Below are 25435 nucleotides of genomic sequence, written 5' to 3' on the forward strand. Positions count from 1 at the left end.
TCCGAGCATCAGACAGGATTTATTAAAAATCATTATACACATTTTAATGTTTGGAGGTTAATGAACATTGTATACACTACTTTATCTAAGACTCCAGAACGTGTTTTCTCCCTCGATGCCGAGAAGGCGTTTGATACATTTGAATGGGAATACTTGTTTAAAATTCTTGAGAAATTTAATTTTAGTCCAAAATTTATATCTTGGATCCAATTGATATAACGTATACCTTTGGCGTCTGTTTCACTAATGATCAGAGATCCCCTTTCTTTAGGCTTTTCCAAGGTACTAGACAAGGCTGTCCTTTGAAACCCTTACTATCAGATATTAGCCTGGAGACCTTGGCAATTGCTATTCGTGATTCACCCAATATATTTGGTGTTACTCATGGGAATGGGACGCGTAAAGTATCACTATATGCAGATGACCTTTCGCTATATATTTCTAATCCAGAGAAATCCATTCCTGCAGTAATAACACAACTTGCTCAGTTTAGTAGTTTTTCTGCTTATAAACTGAATCTTAATAAAAGTCTGCTTTCTCCATTAAATATGTAAGTCTCAATTTATAGACAGTTACCATTTAGATTGCTTGCTGATTATTTTATTTATTTGGTTGTTAAAATTACTAAGAAGCACAACGATTTATTTAAAGTTAATGTTTACCCTTAATTGATCATGCTAAACAATTGTTTACTAAATGGTCCCCATTATCCTTATCCTTGATTGGTTCCATTAATGCTATTAAGAGGATTATTTTACCTAAATATCAGTACCTATTTCAGGCGGTATCAATTTTTATCTCTAACTTTTTTATATATTATTGATTCTAAAATTTCTGCATATATATGGCAGAATAGAAATCCCAGGCTATATTAGAAATATTTACAGAAATCAAAAAAAAAGGAAGGCGGCTTAGTTTCGCCGGATCCTAGATTTTATTATTGGGCAATTAATATTCGATATTTAATGTTTTGGATACAAGAGTTGGATGAACCTTGAGCGTGAGTCTCGACAGGAGTTTTCATTGGCTTCTATTTTACGGGCTGTGCTTCCCTTTGCACTTACCCTAAATTTAATAAGCAAATGGTAATTCCACTAATTAAGCATACAATAGGAATATGGTTTCAATGTTGGCAATTTTTTGGACCAAATAAATATATACTGTCAAGTTCTATGACATCTATTTTTTTCTTTCAACCATTTAGAATTGATCAAGCTTTTCTTTTATGGAAAACAAAGGGAATATCATGTATTCGTGATTTATTTATGGATGATCTTTTATGGCTTTTGAACAGTTTTCTAATAAATATAATTTGCCTGGATCACACTTTTTCAGATATTTACAGATTAGAAACCTTTGAATGTTATTTTACCTTCCGTTCCGATATCACATCAAATTGAAGTTACGGAAAAAAATAAGTTTAAATCCATATCAGAAGAGTTTAATATCATTTATTTATGATTTAATTATGAAAATACGCTTAGATACTTCTGATAAAATTAAGAATGAGTGGGAAAGAGAACTTGGGATACCTTTATCTATACAGAAATGGGAGAAAATTCTTGAACTAGAAAATACCTCTTCAGTGTGTGTCAGACATGCCTTCATGCAATTTAAGGTGGTTCATCGGGCTCATATGTACAAGGATAAGTTAGCACATTTTTACTGCCATATAAATCCTGTCTGTGATAGATGTAATTCCGAGGTAGCTTCCTTCACACATATGTTCTGGTCTTGTCCTCTTCTAAAAAAAATATTGGAGGGGTATTTTGAGATATTATCTCAGTAGGTCTGTGTATTGATTTACAACCACATCCTATTACCGCAATTTTTGGAGGACCGGTGATAGACTCTAGTCATTTATCCTCGTCAGCTTGTCGTCTAATTGCATTTGTTACATTAATAACCATCAGATCTACTTTACTTAAATGGAAAGATTCCAATCCCCCTACTACATTTGAATGGTTTTCCCAAACCATAGCATGTCTAAACTTGGAAAAAATTAGGAGTGGTACTGTGGTTCCTTCGGTTGAATCTGAAGAGACTTTGAGGCCATTTATTCAATTTTTTCATATGATGTAAGTTGACCCTTTCCGAATCTTGTGTAATAAGTTTTTGTTCATGTTCAGAGGAGCGGAGTTAACGCCAAATAATTTCAGCCGTTGTAATATGACAGCCCAATTTTGTCTGTTTTTTTTAGTTTAGTGTTTTTTTCTAGTTTACGATTTTTTTCTCCTTATATGATATCTCTTTCATGGTTACTTGCTATGAGATTGGGAGGTTAAACTATATTTGTCATTTGGAATCTGTGCTTTTACATGTTAACCGACATTAATGTAATCCCGATCTCTTTGTATCATTATATTATTGCTATGCCTATTAAATTTGAAACTTAATAAAAAGATTGAAAAAAAAAGGAAACTGGCTGTTACCAAGTGGACCAATCACAGTTCTTGCCGTCTACGTCGCTGCGATACGTAGTTGCATTTTTAGGAATGTGCGCGTTAGGCTACGGCATACGGTACAGCCCAGGGTGCAGCGTCGGGTACGCGGCTACGTAGAGCCTACGGCGTAGCCTCGACGGAGAAGAATAACTCAGGCTTCAATGTGTGGGAAGGGATTCACTTGGTCATCTCAACTACAGAGACACCAGCGAGTTCACACTGGGTAGAGCAGTTTAATATACGGGGTGATAGCTCCCAGCCCGACCAAACTTAAGAAATCTCATTTGGGTGAATGCTGTGTGATGTGTCCCATGTTACAGATCAGTACCCTGAAATTACCGACGATACACAATATGCAATTAAACGATTCAGCTCTATAATTCTTACTTTGACTATAGGGTTAGTAAAGAAACTGAAAGAAAAGAAAAAGGGCCGCTCTCGCCATTCACGTTTTCTCATCTCTCGCCAGCAAAAAACCGTGAAAATCTCTCTTCCAGACTCACAAGAAAGAATATTTCTGTTATTGCACAGCCCCACACTCGAAAACCCTATTTCCTCTAGTCGTAACCTAAACATTGCTGCTACAGAGAAACCATTACCTCAGCAGTGAAACATTACAGAGAGGCCGTTACTTCAGCAGTGAAACCTTACAGCGTGTTACACTTACCACACACTACCGGGTTCACACAGGGGAGAAAGTTTCAATAAGCTGCATGCTGAATATTTATCCATCAGTGTCGCTGAATGCAATTTCGAGAGTGACTGTCGGTGCTGAACTCTGCAATTATTGGTGCTGCTCACCATACCCGGGTCACCAGGCATGAGAAGGGTTTCTTCTGCTGCATATTCACCTTTAATGGGACTAGATCTGTGACAAATAAATCAGTTCTATATTGAACACTGTCTCCGGTACTTAGAGAATATATAACACACCTAGTGTACAGCAGAGAGTCAACTCAGGCCGGCTGGACCCTGCCAGTGATTCTGTTCCACAGCAGATCTTTCAAATTCTCCCCTGTTGTTCACCTCTCACTGTCCCTGTGAATGAGTTCCAAATAGTCACCACTCTGTGGGCGAAGAGGTTTCCCTTGAATTCTCTGCAGACCGAAGAAGTCGAGCTGACTGTAGTTCTGTCTGAGATGTTTTTCGCCCCTCAAATCTCTATGCATCACAAAGAGGAAGTAGGATTCTAAAGCTCAGGTGACAAAACCGTGGCTGATAAGAGAAACCAAAGAAAACATAAAAACCAAAGAGAGGGCATAGAGCAAAAATCACTAGTATGTTGGAGGATTGGGAAGATTTTAAAAACCAACAGAATGCAACTAAAATAATTAAGAAGGAAAAGATTGAACACTTAAGTGAGCTAGCCGGTAATATTAAAGAGGATACCAAATGTTTCTTCAGGTAATTATAGTGTAAAAGAAAGGCAGAAGAGGACATCGAACCACTGAAAAATGATGATGGAGAGGTAGTAATGGGCTGGGGGTGCAAGGTGATGGCAGATGAACTGAATAAGTATTGTACATCACTCTTATCTCTCGAAGACCCCGGCAGGAATATGGATGTACCAGATGTCAGTGGTCAGAATGTGTAAAGTTACGTTACTCGGGAGAAGGTTCTTGGGAAACAGAGATGGTCTGAAGGTAAATAGGTTCCCTGGATCAGATGGTGTACACCCCAGAGATCTGAAAGAGGTGGCTGAAGAGATGTGGAGGCATTAACAATGATTTTTCGAGAATCGTTAAGGAAATAAAATCCTAAGAAGTTTTTTTTCCCCTTCACTACTCCCACTCTCGCAGTTTCACCCATCACCGACCACTTCTTCTACCCTTTTCACCCCCACACTTCTTCCTCTGACGTCTCATCTTTTTTCCCCCCAGTCCTGACGAAGGGTCTCGGCCCGAAACGTCGACTGTTTACTATTTCCCATATATGCTGCCTGGACTCCTAGGTTCCTCCAGCATTTTGTGTTTGTGTTGCTTGGATTCCCAGCATCCACAGAACGCTGCAGTTGATACAGATAAGAGACAGATAGTTCAGAGCAAACCTGCAGTCTGTAAAAGGTCTTCGATAGGTTTGGAGAACGGGCAACGAAGTCGTGGATGAAATGTACGGAAATGTACAGTGTATGCAAATGTACGGTCATGTACAATTGTGGAAGGAATAAGGGCGTAGAGAAAAAATAAATAAATGGGAGAAAATTCAAAAATCAGAGGTGCATAGGTACTTGGGAATCCTTGAGCAGGAGTCCCTAAAGGTTTGCTTGCAGATTGTGTTGATGAAGGATGACAACTGTAATGTTAGCATATAAGAACAAGGATGTGACTCTGTAGCTTTAAAACGCATTGGTCAGATTGCTCTTGGTGTATTGTGAACAGTTTACAACCTGCGAAAACAGATGTGCTCGTATTGGAGCGGGTCTGGAGAAGGTTCCTGAGCAACGAAAGGGCTAACGTATGAGGAGCGTTAGACGGCTTTGACCCTGTACTCGCTGGTCTGGAAGAAAGAGAGGGGATCTCATTGAAACCTATTAAATATTGAAAGGCCTCGACAGAGTGGCTATGAAGAAGATGCACCCTGTACTGTGTGAGTCTGGGACCAGAGGCCACGGCCTCAGTATACAGGGCATCCACTGACAGCAGAGATGAGGAGGGATTTCTTTAGTCAGGGAGTGGTGAATCTTTAGAATTTATTGCCATGGACGAAGCAGACGCCAAGTCATTGAGTGTATTTTAAATGTATGTTCAAAGACCATGGGGAGACGGCAGGAGAATGGGGTTGAGAGAGATAATCAAGTGGACACGAAAAAATGGAGGAGCAGATTCGATTGGCTGAGCAGCCTCTGCGTGAAATCTCATGCTTCATGGTCTGAAGAAGTGGCGAGTGAGGTTGCATTAGGGTTAGGGTATGGTCAGTGTATCCGCGCCTGGATTATTGTATTCAGTTTTGGTCGTTCTGCTATAGGACAGAGGAGGTTAAGCTGGAATGAGTGCATTGGAGATTTCCAGGAATGGTGCCGGTACTCGAGGGACTGAGTTCTGGAGACAGGTTGGACAGGTTGAGATTTCACACCTTGAAGTGTAGGAGATTGAGGCTGACCTTGTGCAGGTGTTCCAAACTATGAGTGTACAGAAATGGGGAATGTGTGCAGTCCTTTTCCCCTCCTTTGTGGAATCAGCAACCAGAGGGCACCGGTTTAAGGTGAGACGGGATTGATTTAATAGGGATCCCACGGGAAAATTATTAACCCACTCTCCCTTCCGGTGCATTGTTTAGCTAACACGATGAGTGCACTCTCAGGTTGGAGGAGCAACACCTCATATTACAACCCGATGGCATGAACATCTTTTCTTTTCATCAACCCAGACGCCCGTCTCCTCCATTCTGTCTCCCCACTTCTTTCTTCTCCACTGCTGATCGTCTCCCTCTGGTTCCTCTTTTACTTCTGTTTTCCCATTGTCAGCTCCCCCCGACGGTCCAAACGGGATTTCGACCAAAGATGACCGACACTTCATCTGTTCACGCAGTTTCCACTGAATCCAGCAACGCTGCGAATTATTGTTGGACACTTAAGCGAAAAGCCTCGGATACTGAGTACAAATGAAAATCATTAACAAAATATTTTTAACTTAGTTGCACTACTGCAAAGCATCAGCACCATTCTGCAATTAAATATAATATATTCAATAAAAGTTAATTTGTCGTTTTTTTCAAATTCCTATGTGATACAAGTAGTCTGAAATTATATTTGTGTTAATCTTCAAGCAGACTATCATAAACAAAAGAATTCTGAGGAAGAAACACTTTAAAAAAAATGTTGTCCAGTGAGATTATAGGACAGTTAGTCTGATCTCAGTGGTCAGGAATATGTTCGGGTGTATTAAGGGTGGGTTTTTTGGGTACTGTAATTGGGGAGGATGATGAAGTAGGACAAAGTCAGCAGGATTCCTTTACAGGAAATACTGTCTGACAAATCTCTTGGAATATTTTGAGGAAATAACGGGCAAGATAGATAAAGCAGAGGCAGTGGATGTTATTTGCATGGATTGTCAGATGATCTTTAACAAGGTACCCCATGCAAGGCTGGTTGAGAGAGCAAGGAGGCATGGGATCCAAGAGGACGTTGCTTTGTGGATCCAGAACTGGCTTGCCACAGAAGGCAAAGAGTGGTTGCAGACGGGTCATATTCTGCATGGAGGTCGGTGACCAGTGGTGTGCCTCAGGGATCTGTTCTGGGACCCCTACTCTTCGTAATTTTTATAAATGTCCTGGCTGAAGAAATGGAGGGATGGTTTATTAAGTTTGCTAATGACACAAATGTTGTGGGTGCTGTGGATAGTGTGGAAGGATGATAGAGGTTACAGTGGGACATTGACAGGATGCAAAACTGGGCTGAGAAGTGGCAGATGGAGTTCAACCCAGATAAGTGTGAGGTGGTTCATTTTGGTAGGTCAAATATGATGGCAGAATATAGCATTAATGCTAAGACTCTTGACAGTGTGGAGAATCAAAGGGATCTTGGTGTCCGAGTCCATAGGACACTCAAAGCTGCAACGCAAGTTGGCTCCGTGGTTAAGAAGGCATACATCAACCATTGGACTGAGTTTAAGAGCCGTGACTTAATGTTTGCAGCTATATAGGACCCTGATCAGACGCATTTTGGAATACTGTGCGCAGTCTTGGTCGCCTCACTACAGGAAGGACGTGGAAGCCATAGAAAAGTTGCTGAAGTGATTTACAACGATGTTGCCTGGATTGGGGAGAATTCCTTATGAGAAGAAGTTGAATGAACTCGGCCTTTTCTCCTTGGAGTGACGGTGGATGAGAGATGACCTGATAGATGTGTATAAGATGATGAGAGGCATCGATCATGGGGTTTGTCAGAGGCTTTTCCCCCAGGACTGAAATGACTACACGAGAGGGCACAGTTTAAATGTGCTTGGAAGTAGGTACAGAGGAGATGTCAGGGGTAAGATTTTTACGCAGAGAGTGGTGAGTGTGTGGAATGGGCTGCCGGCGGTGGTGGTGGAGGCCGAAATGATAGGGTCTTTTAAGAGACTCCTGGATAGGTACATGGAGCTCAGAAAAATAGAGGGCTATGGGTAAGCCTAGGTATTTCAAAGGTAAGGACATGTTTGGCACAGCTTTATGGGACGAACGGCCTATATTGTGCTGCAAGATTTTTATGTTTCTATGCTTCCCAGTTCCTGCATGTGAGGCTGCTTAACAAGATCACAGCTCATGGAGTTACAGGAAAGATACGTGTTTGGATCGAAGATTGGCTGACTGACAAGGGAGACAGGGTCAGAATAATGTGGGCATTTCTGTTTTGCTGTCGGTATCTAATGGCGTTCTGTAGGGGTCAGTAATGAGACCGCATCTTTTCATGTTAAATGTGAATGATGTGGATAATGGAATTGATACCTTGGTGACGAACTTTGCAGTTGATACAAGGATACGTACGGGGCAGGTAGTTTAGACAGAAGTGGGAGTCTGCAGAAGGACTTCGATAGGTTTGCAGAAGAGGCAACGAAGTGGCGGATGTAACAGTGTGTATGCAAGGGAACGGTCATGTACAATTTGTAGAAGGAATAGGGGCGTAGAAAAAAAAGGGAGAAAATTCAAAAATCAGAGGTGCATAGGTACTTGGGAGTCGTTGAGCAGGAGTCCCTGTTGTTTTGCTCGCAGATTGTGTTGATGAAGGATGACAACAGTAATGTTAGCATATAAGAACAAGGATGTGACACTGTAGCTTTGTAACTCATTGGTCAGATCGCTCTCGGTGTATTGTGAACAGTTTCCGACCTCCTATCTGAGAAACAGATGTGCTCGTATTAGAACGGGTCCGGAGAAAGTTCATGAGAATGATTCCAGGAATGAAAGTTTTAACGAATGAGGAGTGTTAGATAGCTTTGATCCTGTACTCGCTGGTCTAGAAGAAAGAGAGGGGATCTCATTGAAGCCTGTTAAGTATTGAAAGGCCTCGACAGAGTGGCTGTGAAGAAGATGCACCCTGTGCTGTGTGAGTCTGGGACCAGAGGACAGCCCTCAATGTATAGGGCATCCACTGACAGCAGAGATGAGGAGGAATTTCTGTAGTCAGGGAGAGGTAAATCTTTGGAATTCATTGTCACGGACGGAGTAGACGCCAAGTCATAGAGTGTATTTTAAAAGGATGTTCGAAGATTATGGGGGGAAGACGGGAGAAAGAGGTTGAGAGGGATAATCAATTGGACACGAAGAAATGGCGGAGCAGACTCGATTGGCTGACAGATCTGTCTCACATCTCATGGCTTATGGTCTGAAAAAGAGGCTAGTGAGGTTGCATTAGGGTTAGGGTATTGTTAGGGTATCCACTCCTGGATTATAGTATTCAGATTTGTTCGTTCTGCAAAATGAGAGAGGACGTCAGGCTGGAATGAGTGCAGCGGGGATTTACGAGAATGGTGCCGGTACTTGAGGGACTGAGTTCTGGAGAGAGGTTGGGCGGGTTGGGACTTCACACCTTGAAGTGCAGGAGATTGAGGTGACATTATGCAGGTGTTCCAAACTATGAGTGTACAGAAATGGGGGATGTGTGCAGTCCTTTTCCCCACTTTTGTGGAATCAACAACCAGAGGGCACCGGTTTAAGTTGAGAGAGGATTGATTTAATAGGGATCCCACGGGAAATTATTAATCCATTCTCCCTTCCGGTTCATTGTTTAACTAACACGATGAGTGCACTCTCAGGTTGGAGGGGCAACACCTCATATTTCTTCCGGGTCGTTTACAACCCGATGGCATAAACATCGATATATTTAACTACTATCTCCTCCTTTTCTTTTCCTCAACCCACACGGCCTTCTCCTCCATTCTGTCTCCTCACTTCTCTCTTCTCCATTCCGGATCGGATCTCTCTGGTTCCTGTTTTACTTCCTTTTTCTCCCTATTGTCCGCTCTCCTCTGCTATCAGATTCCTCCTTTTCAGCCCTTTGCATTTTCCACCTACCACCTCACAGCGTCTCACTTCATCTCCCACCTCGCCCACACACTCACCTTCACTCTTATCTGGCTTCACCTATCATCTACCAGCTTGGACACTTTCCACTTCCCGCACCATCTTATTCCGGCCTCCCCACTTCCAGTCCTGATGAAGGATCTCGGCAGGAAATCTCTGTTTTGCTTTACCCCCTCTATAGAAGCTACCTGACCTCCTGACTTCCTCCAACATTTTGTGTCTGTTACTCTGCATCTCCAACATCTGCAGAATCTCATTGGGACAGAGAGCAGAATGCAGAGACTACATCGGGTCTCACTAATGTCGAGGAGGCCACACCTGGAAAACTGAAAACAGTAGATGACCCCAACAGGCACGATGTTGAAAAGTTGCCTCATATGGAAGGACTGTTTAGGACCCTGACTAGTGGTGAGGAGAGATTTAGGGGCATCTCTGGCACTTCATCCACTTGCAGTTGGCGTCCAGCCCCTACACCACTCTTTATCGCTGTAAACCTCTCCCTTTTGTGGACAACACTGCCACTTGGTGGTGATTTACCACAATAACAGGACCCCCTGATTTGTGGACTCCATTGTCACCAGGTGGCGCTCTGCCGCAATAACTCTGAGAGACAGAAATGTGACGCTGCAGCCTGCTGAAATGTTTCTTCAAGATTCAGGGTTGTTTAATTCCATTTCCAGCAGACACGTGTAAATGATGTCGAAATAATTATTACTCCGGCTCCAATATAGCACAAAAAACACAACAGTAACAACATATATCCACAGCTTATATACTGTGCACGGACTGATTGTATGTCCATAAAGTGACGCTCGGCATAGGATGCCTGCATATAAGATGACAGACAGGAAATGATAAAGTAGAGGTGTTTGGTGTTGTGGAACGGTGGGTTAGAGGGTAGAGATATTTATCAGCTTTACTGCTTGGGAAAAGTAGCTGTCTCAGAGGCTGGTAGTCCTGGTGAGGATCCTGCGCATCTACCCACCAATGAGAGTGAGATGAATAGCCCATGAGTGGGATGGGTGGAGGTAGATTGTGAAAATTAGATTGGTGCTTGATCTCAAGAGAGGGCATTTGGAAAATACTAATGAGATGCTTTTAGAATAGCTTGTAATTGTGCCCTCTTGAGAAATGTTGATTCTGGATTGGGTGTTGTCCAAAGAACCAAATTTGATAAGGTAACTTATGGTAAAGGAACCATGTGGACATTGTGATCATAACATGTTGCAATTCACCCTGCACTTTGAGAGGGGAAAGGTACAACAAGATGCATCATTATTAGTAGAGTGAGGGGAACTACGGAGGCACGAGAGAGGAGATTATTAAAGTTGATTGGAAGGGGACACTAGCAGGGATGATGGCAGAATAGCAATGGCTGGACTTGTTCAACTTGACAGCCTCAGGGTTGAAGAGAAACACATCATATTCCAACTGCATAGCTCCAACCTGAAGGCATGAATATCGATTTCTCCTTCCAGTAAAAAAATTACTGCCCACCTTTCCTTCTACTTTCTCCCGAGTAACGTAACTTTACACATTCTGACCACTGACATCTGGGACTTCCATATTCCTGCCAGTGTCTTCTACAGATAAGAGTGATGTACGATACTTATTCAGTTCATCAGCCATCATCTTTCACCCTCACCCCATTAATACCTCTCCAGCATCATTTTCCATTGGTTTGATATTCGCTTCTGTCTCTCTTTTACACTATATGTACCTGAAGAAAAAATAGTACCCTCTTTAATATTGCTGGCTAGCTCACCTAAGTATTCCATCTTCTTCTTAATGATTTTAGTTGCATTTGTTTGCTTTTAAAAGCTTCCCAACCCTCCAACTTCCAGTAATTTTTGTTCTGTGCCCTCTCTTTGTTTTATATGGTGTCTTTGGTTTCTCTTATTAGCCAAGGTTTTGTCACCTTACCTTTAGCATACCACTTCCTCTCTGTGACTTCTGAATTGCTTCTCGAAATTCCAGCCATTGCTGCTCTGTTTTCAACCCTGCCCATGTTCTTTTCAAATCAATTGTGAGAATGTTTTCTCTCATGCCTCTCTAATTCTCTTTACTCCACATCTGTCTTTAGTTTCTCCTTCTCCAATGTCGGGGTGAATTTGATCACATTAAGAACACTTGCCCCTAAGGGTTCTTTGGACTCAAGTGACCTAATTAGTTCCAGTTCATTACTACACCCAATCCAGAATAGCTAATCCCCAAGTGGGCTCAACCACGAGCTGCTCTTAAAAAAAAGCATCTTGTAGGCATTCTAGGAATTCCTCCTCTTCAGACCAACACCATCCTAATTTTCCTAATCACCTGCATGGCAATCCCTCATGACTATTGTAACATTGCCCTTTTGGCAGGCATTTTCTATCTCCCATTGTAATTTGTGGACCACATACTTACTACTGTTTTGGAGTCACTATACAATTCCCATCAGGGATTTTTTTGCACATATGCTGTTCCTTAATAGTACCCACAGATTCTACACCGCCCAACCCTATGCCACCTCTTATCTAATGATTTTATTTAATATTTTACCAACAGAGCCACACAACCCAACGGCCGGCTTGTTATTTCACTAAACATATAAATATCTGGGAAACAGGAAGACCTGCAGATGCAAGAAATCGAGAGAAATTCACACAAAGTGCTGGAGAAGCTCAGCAGGTCAGGCAGCATCTATGGATGGGAATCAACATTTCCGACCATGACCCTTCACCGGGACTCTTGATAACCACGTATCTGGAAAATCAACAAGCAAAAACAACAGAAAGTAGTGCAATATTGGGAAAATCTTTGACAAAATTTATTTCAAGGCTTTAAAAAACTGCCGAACAGAGCTCAATAGTTAACACATACAACAAAGGCAATAAACACTTCCATCAATACCGACATTGACTTTTTTAAATGAAAATATCTTAGTCCCATTTCGATCAGAAAATTTACAAAGATAAGTAAGAACTGAAATGACAAGTTTAGAAAAGACTATTTACACTCAAACCCACTGAAATTAACACGACCTTGGACAGAAGGAGGAAGAGGAATAACACAAATGAGAATAAAATCACATAAGACCATAAGACAAAGGAGCAGAATCGGACATTTGGCCCATCGAGTCTGCTCCACCATTTCATCATGAGCTGATCCAATTCACCGTTTAGTCCCATTCCCCCACCTTCTCACCATAACCTTTGACGCCCTGACTACTCAGATACCTATCAATCTCTGCCTTAAACACACCCAATGACTTGGCCTCCACTGCTACCCATGGCAACAAATTCCACAGATTCGCCACCCTCTGACTCAAAAAATCTCTTCGCATCTCTGTTCTGAATGGGTGCCCTGTAAACCTTAAGTCATGCCCTCTTGTACTAGACTCCCCCAGTCACTCTTGAAATTGCACTCAGCAACGGGGATGGACAAATATCCAGCCTACAGGTTATTGAAACTTTCCCCCCAATGTGAACACAGTCGTGTGTTACAAGGTTAGATTACTGAGTGAATGCCTTCCCATATTAACAGCAGGTGAATGGCCTCTCCCCAGCGGAACACAATGATGCAGCCTTGGTGGAGACGGTTGAGAGAATCTCTTCCCAAAGTCTGAGCAGACGATCAGCCTCTAAGTGGTGTGAACTCCCTGGTGTTTTAGTAGATGAGATGATCTTGTGAATACCTTCCCACATTCACAGGTCGACGGCCTCTCCCGAGTAGAACTCACTTGTGTGCCAGCAGATCAGATGACTGAGTGAATCCCTTCTCACAATCTGAGCGGGTGAAATCACTCTCTGCTGTGTGAACTGACTGGTGAGTCACTAGGTGAGATGATTTGGTGAATCCCTTTCCACAGTCTGAGTAGGTGAACAGCCTCTCCCCAGTGTGAACTCGCTGGTGACTCTGTAGGTTGAATGATCGAGTGAATCCATTCCCACAGTCTGAGTAGGTGAACAGCTTCTCCCCAGTGTGAACTTGCTGGTGTCTCTGTAGGTTAGATGACTGAGTGAACCTCTTCCCACAGACTGAACAGGTGAATTCCCTCACTGCAGTGTGAACTGACTGGTGAGTCAGTAGGTGAGATGATGTGGTGAATCTCTTCCCACAGTCTGAGCCACACAACCCCATCAGTTCCAATATCCAGATCACTGACAAACCATGTGAGAAGTAGCGGACCGTATACTGACCCCTGAAGACCACAAGTCACTGCTGGCCAACCAGAAAAGGCCCCTTTTATTCCCACTTGCTGCCTCTTGGCTGTCAGCCATTCCTCTATCCATGCCAGTATTACTTCTGACTTTTATCCTGTTAAGCAGTTTCATGTGTGACACCTTATCAGATGCCTTCTGAAAATCCAAGTAAATGATATCCACTGCCTCTCGTTTGTCCATCCTGCTTATGACTTCCTCGAAGATCTGTAACAGACTTGTCAGGCAAGATTTCCCTGTACAGAACCTATGCTGGCTTTGACTTATTATATCATTAGTCTCCCAGTACCCCAAAACCTCATCTGTTATCAAGTGCTTCTTAACGTGTCATGACCAATGCATCTGTTATCTCTCCAGCAACCTCTCTCAGGACTCTGGGATGTAGTCCATCTGGTCCAGGTGACTTATCCACTTTAAGAACCTGAATTGGCCTAGCACATTTTCCTTTGTAATAGCAACGGCACTCACTCCTGTTCCCTGACACTCACGGATCTCTGGCACACTGGTGGTGTCTTCCACAGACAAGACGAATGCAAAGTACCTATCAAGTTCATCTACCAGCTCTTCCCCATTTGTACCCCATGAGCATCATTTTCCAGTGGTCCAATATCAACTCTCGCCTCCCTTTCGTATATTTTATAACTGGTTTATATTATTGTATAGTTTGCTGTCATCTTTCACCTTTCCCCTTATAGCTTTTATTTTAAATTTGCCTGTTGTTGGATGGTAAAAGCTACCCAATTATCCAACCTACTACTCACTTTTGCTACCTTATATGGTTTTATACAGTCCTTAACTTCCTTTGTCAGCCACGATAGCCTAGCCCCGCTGTTTGAAAACTACGTCTGTGGGACATATCTATCCTGTACATTATGAACTATTCCCAGAAACGTCAGCCATTTCTGCTCTGGCGTCATCTCCACCAGAATCCTCCAATCCACCTGGGGAATCACCTCTCTCACGCCTCTGAAATTCCCTTTCATTCCATTGAGATACTATGCATCTTGCCTGTGCTTCTCCCTCACAAATTGCAGTAGGAATTCAATCATATTATGATCAAAGCCATTTCGTTTGCATTCAATACATCCCCTCTTTTGCAATCTCACGCCAATCTGACTTTCCCAATCCTCCTGCAGATTGAAGACACCCACTACAATTGTGTCGTTAAATTTATTACATAAATGCCAAACATTCAGCAGTACCTGGGGCAGAAGTGAGGATACATGCTTTTACCAAGGAGAGAAGGTGTTTTTGAAGCTGAAAGGCCTGAAGGTAGATAAGACACCGCAGAGTTCAGAAAGAGGTAGCTGAAGAGATTGTGAAGGCATTGGAGTCATAAAACACTACAACACAGGAAAATGCCATTCAGCCAGTCTAGTCCGTGCTAAAGCATTAATCTTCCGAGTTCCGACAACTTCCACCTGGAACATAGCCCTCCATATGTTTCTCATCCAGTGACCTAAGCAAACTTCTCTTAAAGATTACAATCGTCCCTGCCACTTGCTCTGGCAGCTCGGTGCACACTCTCCCCGCCTCTGAATGAAGAAGTTCCCCCTTAGTTTTCTCTTCAAGTGATGAGTAATGATCTATCAGAAAGCACTAGATTTTGGAACGGTTCTGGTGGACCAGAAATTTGCAAATGCCACTCCACAAAGAGTGTGTTTTTTGGGTACTGTAATTGGTGAAACATGATGAAGTAGGCCAAAGTCAGCCGGATTCTTTCAAGGAAATCTTGACTGACAAATCTCTTGGAATACTTTGCGGAAATAACAGGCAAGATAGATAAAGCAGAGGCAGTGTATGTTGTTTGCTTGGATTTTCAGATGATCTTCAACAAGGTACCCTATGCAAGGCTTATTGAGAAAGTAAGGAAGCATGGGATCCAAGGGCACATTGCTTTGTGCATCCAGAACTGGCTTGCTCACAGAAGACAAAGAGTGGTTGTAGACTGGTCATATTCTGCATGGAAGTCGGTGACCAGTGGTCTGCCTCAGGGATCGGTTCTGGGTCCCCTACCCTTCGTGACTTTTATAAATGACCTGGATGAGCAAGTGGAGGTATGGGTTAGTAAATTTGCTGATGACACAAAGGTTGGGTTAGGTTGCAGGAGGATATTGATAGTCTGCAAACCTGGGCTGAGAAGTGGCAAATGGAGTTCAACCCAAAGAAGTGTGATGTGGTTCATTTTCTTCCGTCAAATATGATAGAATATAGTATTAATGGTAAGCCTCTTGGCAGTGTGGAGGAACAGAGGGACCTTGGGGACGGAGTCCATAGGAGACTCAAAGCTGCTATGTAGGTTGACTCTGTGGTTAAGTAGCCATACTGTGCATTGGCCTTAATCAACCGCAGGCTTGAGTTTGAAAGCCGAGATGTAATGTTGCAGCTATATAGGACTTTGGTCAGACCCCACTTGGAGTACTGTGCTCAGTTCTGGTCGCCAAACTACAGGAAGGATGTGGAAGCCATAGAAAGGGTGCTGAGGAGATTTACGAAGATGTTGTTTGGATAGGGGAGCATGCCTTTTGAGAATAGGTTGAGTGAACTCAGTCTTTTCTCCTTGGAGTGATGAAGGATGAGAGGTGACCTGATAGAGGTGTTCAAGAAAATAGACAATAGGTGCAGAAGTAGACCATTCGAGCCTGCACCGCCATTTTGAGATCATGGCTGATCAATGCCTTGTCCCCATATCCCTTGATTCCCCTATCCATATGATACCTATCTCGCTCCTTCTTGAAAGCATCCAGAGAATTGGTCTCCACTACCTTCCGAGGCAGTGCATTCCACACCCCCACAACTCTCTGGGAGAAGAAGTTTTTCCTTAACTCTGTCCTAAATGGCCTACCCCTTATTCTCAAACCATGCCCTCTGGTGCTGGACTCTCCCAGCATCTGGAACATATTTCCTGCCTCTATCTTGTCCAATCCCTTAATAATCTTATATGTTTCAATCTCCTCTCAATCTCCTTAATTCCAGCGTGTACAAGCCCAGTCTCTCTAACCTCTCTGCGTAAGACAGTCCAGACATCCCAGGAATTAACCTCGTGAATCTACGCTGCACTTCCTCTACAGCCAGGATGTCCTTCCTTAACCCTGGAGACCAAAACTGTACACAATACTCCAGGTGTGGTCTCACCAGAGCTCTGTACAAATGCAAGAGGATTTCCTTGCTCTTGTACTCAATTCCCTTTGTAATAAAGGCCAACATTCCATTAGCCTTCTTCACTGCCTGCTGCACTTGCTCATTCACCTTCAGTGACTGATGAACAAGGACTCCGAGATCTCTTTGTATTACTCCCTTACCCAACTCTATACCGTTCAGATAATAATCTGCCTTCCTGTTCTTACTCCCAAAGTGGATAACCTCACACTTATTCACATTAAACGCCATCTGCCAAGTATCTGCCCACTCACCCAGCCTATCCAAGTCACCCTGAATTCTCCTAACATCCTCATCACATGTCACACTGCCACCCAGCTTAGTATCATCAGCAAATTTGCTGATGTTATTTTCTATGCCTTCATCCAAATCGTTAACATAAATGGTAAACAGCTGTGGTCCCAATACCGAGCTCTGTGGCACCCCATTAGTCACCACCTGCCATTCCGAGAAACACCCATTCACCTCTACCCTTTGCTTTCTATCTGCCAACCAGTTTTCTATCCATGTCAACGCCTTCCCCCCGATGCCCTGAGCTTTGATTTTACCCACCAATCTTCTATGTGGGACCTTATCAAATGCCTTCTGAAAATCGAGGTACACTACATCCACTGGATCTCCCCCGTCTAACTTCCTGGTTACATTCTCGAAAAACTCCAACAGATTAGTCAAGCATGATTTACCCTTGGTAAATCCATGCTGGCTTGGCCCAATCCTAACACTGCTATCTAGATATGCCACTATTGCATCCTTAATAATGGACTGTAGCATCTTTCCCACCACCAATGTCAGGCTGACAGGTCGATAGTTCTCTGTTTTCTCCCTCCCTCCTTTCTTAAAAAGTGGGATAACATTAGCCATTCTCCAATCCTCAGGAACTGATCCTGAATCTAAGGAACATTGGAAAATGATTACCAATGCATCCGCAATTTCCAGAGCCACCTCCTTTAGTGCCCTAGGGTGCAGACCATCTGGACCTGGGGATTTGTCAGCCTTCAGTCCCATCTGTCTTCTCATCACCATTTACTTCCGAATGTCAGTCTGTTTCATTTCTTCTGTTACCCTATGTCCTTGGCCCATCCATACATCTAGGAGATTGCTTGTGTCTTCCTTAGTGAAAACAGATCTAAAGTACTCATTAAATTCTTCTGCCATTTCTCTGTTTCCCATAACAATTTCACCCAATTCATTCTTCAAGGCTGAACATTGTTCTTAACTATCTTCTTTCTCTTCACATACCTAAAAAAGCTTTTGCTATCTTCCTTTATATTCCTGGCTAGCTTGCGTTCGTACCTCATTTTTTTCTCCCCGTATTGTCTTTTTAGTTAAGTTCTGTTGTTCCTTAAGAACTTCCCAATCAGCTGTCCTCTCACTCACCTTAGCTCTGTCATATTTCCTTTGTTTTAATGCTATGCAGTCTCTGACTTCCTTTGTCAACCACTGAGGCCCCTTTCCCCCCTTTGAATCCTTCCTTCTCTGGGGGATGAACTGATTTTGCACCTTGTGCATTATTCCCAAGAATACCTGCCATTGCTGTTCCACTGTCTTTTCTGCTAGGCTATCCTTCCAGTCAACTTTGGCCAGCTTCTCCCTCATGGCTCCATAGTTTCCCCTGTTCATCTGCAACACTGACACCTCCGAGCTGCCCCTATCCTTCTCAAATTGCAGATAAAAGCTTATCATATTGTGATCACTACCTCCTAATGGCTCCTTTACTGCGAGATCACTTATCAAATCCTGTTCATTACATAACACTAAATCCAGAATAATCTTGTCCCTGGTCGGCTCCCGTACAAGCTGTTCCAAGAATGCATCCCGTAGGCACTCTACAAACTACCTATCCTGTGGTCCAGCACCAACCTGATTCTCCCAGTTCACCTGCATGTTGAAACATTGATCAATGATCATTGAACAATGAGAGACATTGATCGTGTGGATAGTTCGAGGCTTTATCCCGGGGCTGAAATTGCTAGCACGAGAGGGCATAGTTTGAAGATGCTTGGAAGTAGGTACAGAGGAGATGTCAGGGGTAAGTTTTTTACACAGAGAGTGGTGAGTGTGTGCAATGGGATGCCGGCAATGGTGGTGGAGGCGGACACGATAGGGTCTTTTAAGAGACTCCTGGATAGGTACACGGAGCTGAGAAAAATAGAGAACTGTAGGTAACCCTTGGCATTTCTAGAGCAAGGACATGTTCGGCATCGCTTTGTGAGCCAAAGGGCCTGTAACGTGCTGCAGGTTTTCTATGTTTCTAAGGTGCTGCACGTGAGGCTGCTGAACAGGATCACAGCTCATGGAATTACAGGAAAGAAACTTGTACTGACAAGGGAGAAAGAGTCAGAATAATGTGGGCAATTCTGTTTTGCTGTCGGTAACTAATGCTGTTCTGCAGGGGTCAGTATTGAGACCGCATCGTTTCATGTTAAATCTGAATGATACGGATGATGGAATTGATACCTTGGTGACGAACATTGCAGTTGATACAAAGATAGGTACGGGACAGGTAGTTCAGAGAAAAGTGGGAGTCTGCAGAAGGACTTCGATAGGTCTGGAGAATGCCAGCAAAGTAGCAGTTGAAATACACTGTATGCAAGTCATGTACATTTGGTAGAAGTAATTGGGCGTAGAAAAATAAATGGGAGAAACTTGAAAAAATTAGAGGTGCATAAGTGCTTGGGAGTCCTTGAGCAAGAGGCCCTAAAGGTTTGCTTGCAGATGGAGTTGATTAAGGATGACAACTGCAATGTTAGCAATATAAGAGCAAGGATGCGATACTATAGCTTTATAACGCATTGGGCAGATCACTGTTGGTGTATGGTGAGCAGATTCCGACCTGTACTTCCGACTTATTATCTGAGCAAAAGATGTGCTTGTATTGGTGTGGGTCCGGAGAAGTTTCAAAGAATGATTCCAGGAAGACCAAGAGTGGATGACCTGGATGAGGAAGTACGTGGGAAGGGATTCACTCAGTCATCCACCCTACAGAAATTTATCAATATCCACTGCTGCTGATTTCCACACACAAATAAATCAAAAGGGATATGCCTAATCAAAACGATAATTAATCGATCAATAGCCCCCAAACAACACGGCACAGCCGGACACATAACAGGGGCCTTTACATCTCACAACAGTGGATTCAGTAATGAAACCTGTGATTAATGTTGTTTTCCCTCTGAAATCATAAGAAACGCACATTAAGGTGCATTTAAATGCGAGTCCATCCCCGCAGATGACGTCACACAGACCCCATCGCGCCTGACGTCAGGCATGGGCTTCCCATACCGGGATCTGCCCTTACGTGCACAGCGTCTTACGTCATCCATGCGCTGGTAAGCTCGGGCTTTATCAGTTTAATAGCTGGGCTAATAATCACGTGACCAGCCCTCCCCCACCGCTGTCAACAGAGGATTCAGGGTCTGCGCTATTCCCATTGGTGCAAAGCAATGTCAATCACTTGTTACCACCAAGTCCAGAGGGCCTTACCCCCACTGAGTTCGCCTCCCGCTCCGGCCTCAAACTCCACATCACAGCGGAGTAAATGTCCGTTTTTTGATTTATTTCCATTTCCCTCCAAGGGAAGTTGGGGCATTTGTGAAGCGTCTTCTGCGGCCGGAGTCTGATGTGTCACCGAGAGGTAGGAGGAGACTGCTCGGCCCGTCGGTTTGATGCCAGTTCCCTGGGGAGGGAGAGGAGGGATTTTATTGAAAGGGTGAAGATGATGTGAGAGGGGGCGGACAGGATGTTTGTCCCGGTGAAAATCTGTGGAAAAATCTGAGCCCACGGTGGTGGTGAGCAGAGGGATTCACATTGGGGGGGAAACACCGGCAGACGGTTGACCTGCAAGTGGGGCCAATGACAGGGGTAGGAGGTGAGTGGTTGGGGCAACACGGGGCTGCGGAAGATGGACATTTTTTGCACAGAGGATTAACAAAGTGGTTAGCGAGTATTTGTTATAGAGAGTGCAATGAAGTTTCAACAGACTGATCCCTGAAATGGTTGGGTCATCATATGAAGGAAGATCAAATGTGATAACCCTTTCATTTAGAGAATCGAGGACTGAGAGGTGAACACATTGAAATGCACATCATTACCGGTTGAACCATGGATCCCAGTCTCTGAAAAAGGGGGTGGATGCCTATATTTTATAATATAACCCCTATTGTTTTACCTTTACCTCCTCTCCCAGTTTTATGCTTGCCCTGGTCCTTCACACCCCCTTACCTGCTTAAGATTCAGCCCAGTAGCAACAGTCAGCAATTCATTCTTTTTGGCTTTTCCTAATGCCTTAGGGGTTGTTGCTTCCAGAAATTTATAAATGTCCACTGCTGCTGATTTCCACACACAAATAAATCAAAAGGGATTTCCCCAATCAAATCGATAATTCATCGATCAATAGCCCCCAAATTTGTTCATATCCCAGACGCAGGTCCCAAATTTGTTATGAACCAGAATGCTTTAGAAACAAGCCAGCAGCAATAGACTACACCTGGAGTCTGATTTTGATGTTAAATCTGTCTTTATTAGAATCTACTTGTAATATGCAACTTAAACAAGATAAGATGGTAAAGTATGAAAGTTCAGTTCAACTACAGAATAGGCGATAAGAGAGAGAGATTTGTAATCCAGGGTAAATAGCGAGAGAAGGCAAATATGTAGAATTCCTCAGATTCCATGGTTGTAAAATGAAAGAACAGTCGCTGTAGATTTTATCCGTCATCATTCCAAATCCACATACTGATTATCACCAAAAGTGACTTGTCACAAGGGGTATCGTCTTCAAGTGAACTACCACACCACAGCCAGGCAAGGGTTAACACATAAGTGGTCTCCACAGGATATCCCAAATCAGATCCACTCCTATGGATCAAACAATGTGACAACCACACATTCGATGTACATGAATCGATAATTAACCCACCATTGAGGGCGTAGGAAACTTCTAAACAGTGACCCTTGGTCACTAGTTCTCTGGTTTCGATCCTTCCATTTTTCCTCCTTCGTCTCCAACTGACTCTGAGTGTCTGTGTCCTCGGTTAAAACTAAACAAACTGCAAGCGATGTAAACAAGCTGCAAGTCAGACTGATTCACCTTCTTAATCTCTGTCTCTCTCTCTTAAAATGACAGTCCACAGCAAAGGAAACCCAGGGATTCATAACAACGGCCAGTCCCCACTGTGAACTGACTGGTGTGCTAGTAGTTGTGATGACTGAGTGAATCCTATCCCATAGTCTAAGCAGGTGAACGGCTTTTCCCCAGTGTGAACTCACTGATGATTCTGTAGGTGGGATGACTGAGTGAATCCCTTCCCACAAACTGAGCAGGTGAATGGCTTCTCCCCAGTATGAACTCGCTGATGACTCAGTAATGTTTATTGACTCAGAGAATCCCTTCCCACAGACTGAGCAGGTGTATGGCTTCTCCCCAGTGTGAACTGACTGGTGTGCCAGTAGTTGGGATGATCGAGTGAAACTCTACCCGCAGTCTGAGCAGGTGAACGGCTTCTTCCCAGTGTGAACTCGCTGATTCTGTAGGTGGGATAACTGAGTGAATCCCCTCCCACAGAGTGAGCAGATTAACGGCTTCTCCCCAGTGTGAACTCGCTGATGTCTCTGTAGGTGGGATGACCGAGTGAATCTCTTCCCACAGACTGAGCAGGTGAACGGCTTCTCTCCAGTGTGAACTCGCTGATGTCTCTGTAGGTGGGATGACCGAGTGAAACTCTTCCCACAGTCTGAGCAGGTGAACGGCTTCTCCCCAGTGTGAACTCGCTGATGACTCTGTAGGCTGGATGAATGAGTGAATCCCTTCCCACAGTCTGAGCAGGTGAACGGCTTCTCCCCAGTGTGAACTCGCTGATGTACCAGTAGGGTGGATGACTGAGTGAATCCCTTCCCACAGACTGAGCAGGTGTATGGCTTCACCCCAGTATGAACTGAATGGTGTGCCAGTAGTTGGGATGACCGAGTGAAACTCTTCCCACAGTCTGAGCAGGTGAACGGCTTCTCCCCAGTGTGAACTTGCTGATGACTGTGTAGGTGGGATGAATCAGTGAATCTCTTCCCACAGACTGAGCAGGTGAACGGCTTCTCCCCAGTGTGAACTCTCTGATGTCTCTGTAGGGTGGATGACTCAGTGAATCCCTTCCCACAGAGTAAGCAGGTGAATGGTTTCTCCCCAGTGTGAAATCGCTGATGTCTCTGTAGGTAGGATGACAGTATGAATCCCTTCCCACATTCTGAGCAGGTGAACAACTTCTCCCCAGTGTGAACTCTCTGATGTCTCTGCAGGTCAGATGACTGACTGAACCCCTTCCCACAGACTGAGCAGGTGAATGGCCTCTCCCCAGTGTGAACTCGCTGATGATTCTGTAGGTGGGATGAATGAGTGAATCTCTTCCCACAGACTGAACATGTGTATGGCCTCTCCCCAGTGTGAACTCGCTGATGACTCTGTAGGGTGGATGACTCAGTGAATCCCTTCCTACAGACTGAGCAGGTGAAGGGCCTCTCCCCAGTGTGAACTCGCTGATGTCTCAGTAGGTGGGATGACTGAGTGAATCCCTTCCCACAGAGTGAGCAGGTGAATGGCTTCTCCCCAGTATGAACTGACTGGTGTGCCAGTAGTCGGGATGACCGAGTGAAACTCTTCCCACAGTCTGAGCAGGTGAACGACTTCTCCCCAGTGTGAACTCGCTGATGACTCTGTAGGTGGGATGACTGAGTGAATCTCTTCCCACAGACTGAGCAGGTGAATGGCCTCTCCCCAGTGTGAACTCGCTGATGTACCAGTAGGTTGGATGATGCAGTGAATCCCTTCCCGCAGACTGTGCAGGTGAATGGCCGCCCCCTGGTGTGAACACGCTGGTGTGCCATTAGGTCAGATGACCGAGAGAATCCCTTCCCCGAAATTCAGCAGATGACCAGCCTCTGCCCAGTGTGATCTGACTGGTGTGTCCACAGGTGGGATGCCCGACAGAATCCTTTCTCACACACAGAACAGGTGAATGGCCTTGCGCAGTGTGAACTTGCTGACGTACCTTCAATTGTTATAACCGAGTGAATCCATTCCCACTGTCTGAGCAGGTGAAAGGCCTTTCTCCTCTGTAAGATGACGGGCTTGCTAGATGTTCAAATGATCAAGTGAATCCCTCCCCACAGTCTGAGCAGGAAGGATGGTCGATTGAATCCCTTGCTCCACTTCTTAAATATCTAGACAGAGACAACAAAACTGGCGTGTCGTGTTTGAGATTCCTGGAGACAAATTCCTTCTCGTTTTTAACCTGTAAAAGATTTACAAAATCTATCAATGGGTGTAGGACAACATTTCAAATGAGATCACTTGAGTTGCCAAGGTTTGATTTGGTATCACACTGTTACAGTGAGGTTAAACCCAAGTTGGAAGATAAATCATCTCCTGACTGGGCAGAGTGCTGGTATCTGGAATGACCATCAATTCCCATATGCGTTTCAAGTTCCAACTCCTTACAGTGCAGGGTTACAAGCTGCAGCTGGATGCACATCTTGTATGTGAGGGCATCAGGGACACTACAGGTCTCCCCATCTTCCCTCCAATACCCCCTCTAACTTGTAATAACCAGTGTGTACATAAATCTTGCACTGTGTATTTTTTTTACCCAGTGACAAGTTGTGCACAGTGAATTTTTATAGAGAGGTATTCATTTTAACAGCTGGCAAATCACTGTCGATAGGAACATTGATCTCCTCTGGGTTCGATCCAGTTCATCTGCATTCTCACACAACCTATGAAGCTGGCCTGTAATGGGTAATGAAGGATTTTCTCACCAAAGTTTTTACATATTGTCCATATGTGGTTTGCTTGCTAAGTTACGCTTTAAAAAGTCAGATTTCCAAATATCACTCCACTTCTTCCCACTTGCAAATTCTCCAGCAACTTTTGCAACACCAGAATACACACAAGTATCACCAGTTTCTGTATTCCCCTGAAGCCTCCCTCAATGACTGACAGTGGTGAACTCAGTGATGGCAATGCCAATGAATATGAAGGGAAGGGCAGTAGTCTGTCTCATTAGAGCCTGGCACATTTGGGATGTGAAAGCTGCTTGCTTCCCCTGGCAAAGGTGTTTGATATCATTAAGTACCCAGAGAAAATGGGACAAAACATGTTCTCACGGGTAGAAAAGTCCAGAACAAGAGGAGGTAGAACAAGCAACAGGCACAAAATGCTGGAGGAACTCAGCAGGCCAGGCAGCATCTATGGAAAAGAGTACTAATGCTGAATTCCTCCAGCATTTTGTGAGTGTTGCTTGGATTTCCAGCATCTGCAGATTTTCTGTTGTTAGTGATTGGAGATAGAACAAAGGTGATTTTCTCAACTGGTGATGTAAAAGATTTTGTTCTCTGAGTTCCTAATCCTTGCCTTTATTATAGCCGGAGCTCAGCTCTGTCTGAGAGATCCGTCGGTTCCCATTCACTCAGTAGCCGGAAGCTCCCCGGGGCCCGTGTATGGATCGTGGGGATGAGAGACAGGGACAAGAGCAGGACTGTCCCGGGATTGTTGGCCACGGTGTCCGGATTTCACAGGAATTGTCCCAAAGTCGGTGTTTTAGATAAAAACATGGAGAATCGGTCTTACCTGCACCCGACATTTTC

General features: G+C 44.0%; 1 protein-coding gene across 1 annotated transcript in view; it reads right to left on the bottom strand.

The window, feature by feature from the left end:
• LOC140720895 (uncharacterized) overlaps positions 1 to 25435 on the bottom strand; it is a 222558-nt gene that overhangs the window by 25166 nt on the left and 171957 nt on the right. Inside the window, 1 exon segment of the mRNA XM_073035741.1 lies at positions 22285 to 23707. Coding sequence (XP_072891842.1) covers positions 22285 to 23707 — 1423 coding nt within the window.

This window comes from Hemitrygon akajei, unplaced genomic scaffold (genome assembly GCF_048418815.1).
Source record: "Hemitrygon akajei unplaced genomic scaffold, sHemAka1.3 Scf000048, whole genome shotgun sequence".
Lineage (NCBI taxonomy): Eukaryota > Metazoa > Chordata > Chondrichthyes > Myliobatiformes > Dasyatidae > Hemitrygon > Hemitrygon akajei.